Genomic DNA, 664 nt, shown 5'->3' with positions numbered 1-664 from the left:
GGGTGGGAGCAGGCTGGCAGCTAACGCGCTGAGGAAACCTCTCTGGCGCCCGAACGGGGGCGCCCCCTCCCAGCCCAGGGGGCCTTCCCGCGTCCACTGCCGCCTCATCACCTTCTCCTCTTGTCTCCGTAGCTTCCGCCCAGCGCTGCCCGTCTCCTACCTGCAGGCCGAGCTGGCCTTCGAGGGCGAGGCCGCCTGCCGGGCCTTCTTGGAGCCCCTGGGCCTGGCCTACACGGGCCCGGACAACTCCAGCATCGACTGCCGCCTCAGCCTGGCGCAGCTGCCAGCCTTCTGAGCACCAGCGCCGCGGGGGCGGGGGGCCGGGTTGCAGATCTTGTCTTTGAGCCATGGACTTGGGATGTAAATTAATTCGTGGGGAGAGGGCTCCAGGAAGAGCCCTCGTCCCTGCCCCCGTTTTCCCACCGGGGAGTCTGTACAGAGATTTTTCTACATTTTTATTTTTGGCCTCAGAGGGTCGGGCTAGGGAAGGAGTGGGGGCAGCGGAGGGCTGGGGGCGCGGTCTGTAGGCTGGTCTGTCCGTCTGGCCCTCCACTAATGCTGTCTCAGTGTTTTTTCTCTCTCTCTCTCGAGCTCGTACTCCGGTACCGACCCAGCACCCTGGCCCGTCCCATGCCGGGGGGCAGGGCAAGAAGACAGGCCGCTC

General features: G+C 65.7%; 1 protein-coding gene across 1 annotated transcript in view; it reads left to right on the top strand.

Moving 5' to 3' along the window:
• Positions 1 to 664, top strand: part of LENG8 (leukocyte receptor cluster (LRC) member 8) — a 9,317-nt gene extending 8,653 nt beyond the window's left edge. The window contains exon 14 of the mRNA XM_010841354.1: positions 39 to 664. Coding sequence (XP_010839656.1) covers positions 39 to 295 — 257 coding nt within the window. The 3' untranslated portion in view covers positions 296 to 664. The remainder of the gene's footprint in view (positions 1 to 38) is intronic.

Source organism: Bison bison, unplaced genomic scaffold (assembly GCF_000754665.1).
Source record: "Bison bison bison isolate TAMUID 2011002044 unplaced genomic scaffold, Bison_UMD1.0 scf7180017847012, whole genome shotgun sequence".
NCBI classification, from domain to species: Eukaryota; Metazoa; Chordata; class Mammalia; order Artiodactyla; family Bovidae; genus Bison; species Bison bison.
The sequence above is the reverse complement of the archived record's forward strand: the minus strand, read 5'-3'. Positions and strand labels throughout refer to the sequence as shown.